Genomic DNA, 3,183 nt, shown 5'->3' on the forward strand with positions numbered 1-3,183 from the left:
CTTTTATAGCAAGTTGTTGGCTACCGACCTAACAAGAGCTGAAGACTCTCAACTGCTCTATGCCTAACATCGTGCACCTCAGTCGAGTAGGTAAATTTCTTCAAAGGTAGACGACAATGTTCCTCACTGCTGCTTTCGCGTTCGCTTGCAAATATCTCGTGCGTTATTGCTAGCAGTAGCTGGTCAACATATCTGGGGGTAGACCGACGCAACAATGCACTAAATAACCGTTCGTTACGATGAAGCTTTTAATAACTGTAGAGGTACCCCCCCCCCAATATACTTTAAACACGTACGAGGTGTGCTCCGAAGCAAGTCAAGATACGGATGTTGTATCCACGAAACTGTCTTCAACCATTTCCTCATCCAACTAGTTATCGACAATAAGAGACGCAGTAGTTGCGAAACTTTTCTCATTGCCTACGGATATCCTGTCTGCCTTAAGAATCTGCGAGGGGTCAAACTACAAGAATGAAAGCAACTACGTCGTCGGTAAACTGGAAGACAACGGATCAGCGCCGATCGAGTTTTACGTCGAGGAGAAGTGTTTGTCGATATCATGGAGCTCTACAGCATCGGTAAGTAAGGCGGGGTACTGGATAATCATTCATACGATGCTAAAAACAAAGTGGTACAGCAGCAAGGATCACCAAGCCAGCAGCTCCAGTGGTTCAGCATTTGGAACCTCGAATACTGGTAATGGTCTCAGCGCGGGGGCGATTGTCGGAATAATGTGCGGCTGCGTTATTGCTCTACTTCTCATAACCATTGTTTACATTTCTTATGCCTGCGCCGTTCGACGGGAAAGCAAAGAGATCAGTTGACGACCACCAGAAAGCATAGAGATGAGTTGACGACCACCCTTTTATCTGACGACATGGATTCACTCCAAACTGCTAAAAGAGACTTTGATTATCACTGCCAAGCGAGTTCCTCAACATAAAAGTAAAAGTGAAGAAACTGCTGAGTCGCGGGGCTTTTGAAGAAGTCTTCATAGGTGCGCTCAATGGGCAGCAAGTTGCGATCAAAACTGCGACGCGGTCTAGCATTCCACATGCTAACGACTTCCTCACTAAAGCCCAGATGACCGCCACCACGCATCACCCGCCCATTGTGCGTTCTGTTAGCGTCGCTTGGGACTCACTTTCGGTTCTTTGTATCGTGCTCGAGTTCATGGATGGTGGTGACCTTTGTGCTCTGCTCGACAAGTATCTGGCGTCGAAGCGACAATTTGGATTTGATAAAGCAAAAGGCAACAAATGCTCTTCATGTTTGCCAGGTGCTGACGTATCTACACTCCCTCGCCCCTCAGGTGATTCACCGCGATCTTAAATCCCGTACGTCAATTGACGGATGCACGACTACAATGTAGTGTTGCGGAAGTTGACTTTTCGAAATGAGTCTTTGCAGAGAAAAAATAAATAAGTTTTCAAAAACTCTCGAAGTTTGTGAGTGCCTTCACGTTCATGAACACTTCTGCCCACCGTCTCATCTTCATGTACCCATCGTACTGGCTTTCAGTGGAGAAGTCGTGTTCATAATAGACAACCTTTCGCCATTGCGACTCTTTCTGCGGCAATGTACTCGATCGCAGCGAATTATTCCGATGGAATTTGCAGCGCCAGCACTGTGTATCAAGTTCACGCAGTCCAAGTGGCCAATTGTACGGCACAATCCTGTTCGAATGGTGACGGGTCAAGCGCTTCGAGGTCTGGCGACGTCACGTCGGCCGAGTGCTCCACTGACTATGTGGCCAACATGGCAAACATGCTGAGTAGCTTCTCCTACGTCGTCGTTCTTAGATTTGAAGACAGTAATTGCTCCACTTTGTACTACGGCTATGGGACTACAGAGCTCGGTGAATGTGTCGAGAACAAATATCAAAGAGGATACTCGATCAGTACTCTGGACGCAAACAATTCAGCTTCAATTGAGTATTTCGCCGATTCGAGTTGTTCATTGGCGTATGCATCTGAGACTGCCACTAATGCTGCCGTGATAAACCAAGAATGCAGCTCCAACAACTATGTGTGGTATACGGGAAGAACTCAGGAAGTTGTGAGTAGTAGTAGCAGCGATATCAACACCAGCTCTTGGAGCAGCAGCCACAGCGAAGATGGCGGAAAATATGCACCCATACCTGACACCCCCACTGCTGACACCCCTCCGACTTCAAAAGAGTCCTCCAGCAGTGACGTTAGTGCTCTTACCATCGTTAGTTTTGTCTTCAGCTGCATAGTGCTCGCACTGGTAGCTGTTATCATCGTGTTGTATCGACGCCTGAAGAGACAGACACCAGTCGAGAGTCGCAGTGGCCTCTGGGACGACGACACCATCACCGCAACTCGAATCCCCGCGAAACAAGATTTCCGTCGAGAAACTTTTTTGCCCGGGGAGCGTTTGGAGAAGTTTACTCGGGAGTCTTCAACCGACAGCAAGTGGCCGTCAAGATGCTGCTACCAGCCACGCGCTCCAACCCTCCAGCACGTGAATGAGTTTCTAACCGAGGCCAAGATGACTGCGATGATGGACCATCCACATATCGTCTACTACGTCGGTGTCGCGTGGGACTCGCTATCCGATCTCTGCGTCGTTCTCGAGTTCATGGACGGAGGAGACTTGCGAACACTCTTGAACAAATACGAAGCCGAGCATCATCCTGTCGGGATCGACAGACAGAAAGCCACCATCGCGCTTCACATCTGCCACGCGCTCACATACCTGCACTCGTTATCATCGCCTGTTATTCATCGAGATCTCAAGTCGCGCAACGTTTTATTGGACCAGTCGATGACGGCAAAGCTGACGGATTTCGGGATTTCACGCGAACGACTTGACAGAACCATGACGGCAGGTGTCGGGACTTCATTGTGGATGGCCCCTGAGGTGATGCTGGGGGAACGATACGGCGTGAAGGCCGATATTTTCTCACTTGGAGTTGTCTTGTCGGAGCTGGATGTTCACTCGCTGCCCTACGCACGAGTAAAGCAGCAAAGTCGCGAGACGAAGGGTCGTGAACTGGGCGACGCCACGCTTCTGCAGCGAGTGTCGACTGGGAAAATCACTGTCGAGTTTTCCTACCTGAGTCCGAGCTCGATTGTCGAGCTGGGAAGTGCGTGTGTGTCACTAGATCCAGCAGACCGGCCGACGGCAGCGGGGGCAATGTATCGGCTACAAGTCATT

General features: G+C 49.5%; 1 protein-coding gene across 1 annotated transcript; it reads left to right on the plus strand.

The window, feature by feature from the left end:
• Positions 1-2,514: 2,514 nt before the first annotated feature.
• Positions 2,515-3,130, plus strand: PITG_01016 (protein kinase; the record flags this gene model as incomplete). Its single annotated transcript, XM_002909497.1, has 2 exons — positions 2,515-3,047; positions 3,106-3,130. 2 exons carry the CDS (start codon positions 2,515-2,517, stop codon positions 3,128-3,130), a joined length of 558 nt encoding a protein of 185 aa, XP_002909543.1.
• Positions 3,131-3,183: the final 53 nt, after the last annotated feature.

The sequence above is a fragment of the Phytophthora infestans genome, genomic scaffold, assembly GCF_000142945.1.
Source record: "Phytophthora infestans T30-4 supercont1.1 genomic scaffold, whole genome shotgun sequence".
NCBI classification, from domain to species: Eukaryota; Oomycota; class Peronosporomycetes; order Peronosporales; family Peronosporaceae; genus Phytophthora; species Phytophthora infestans.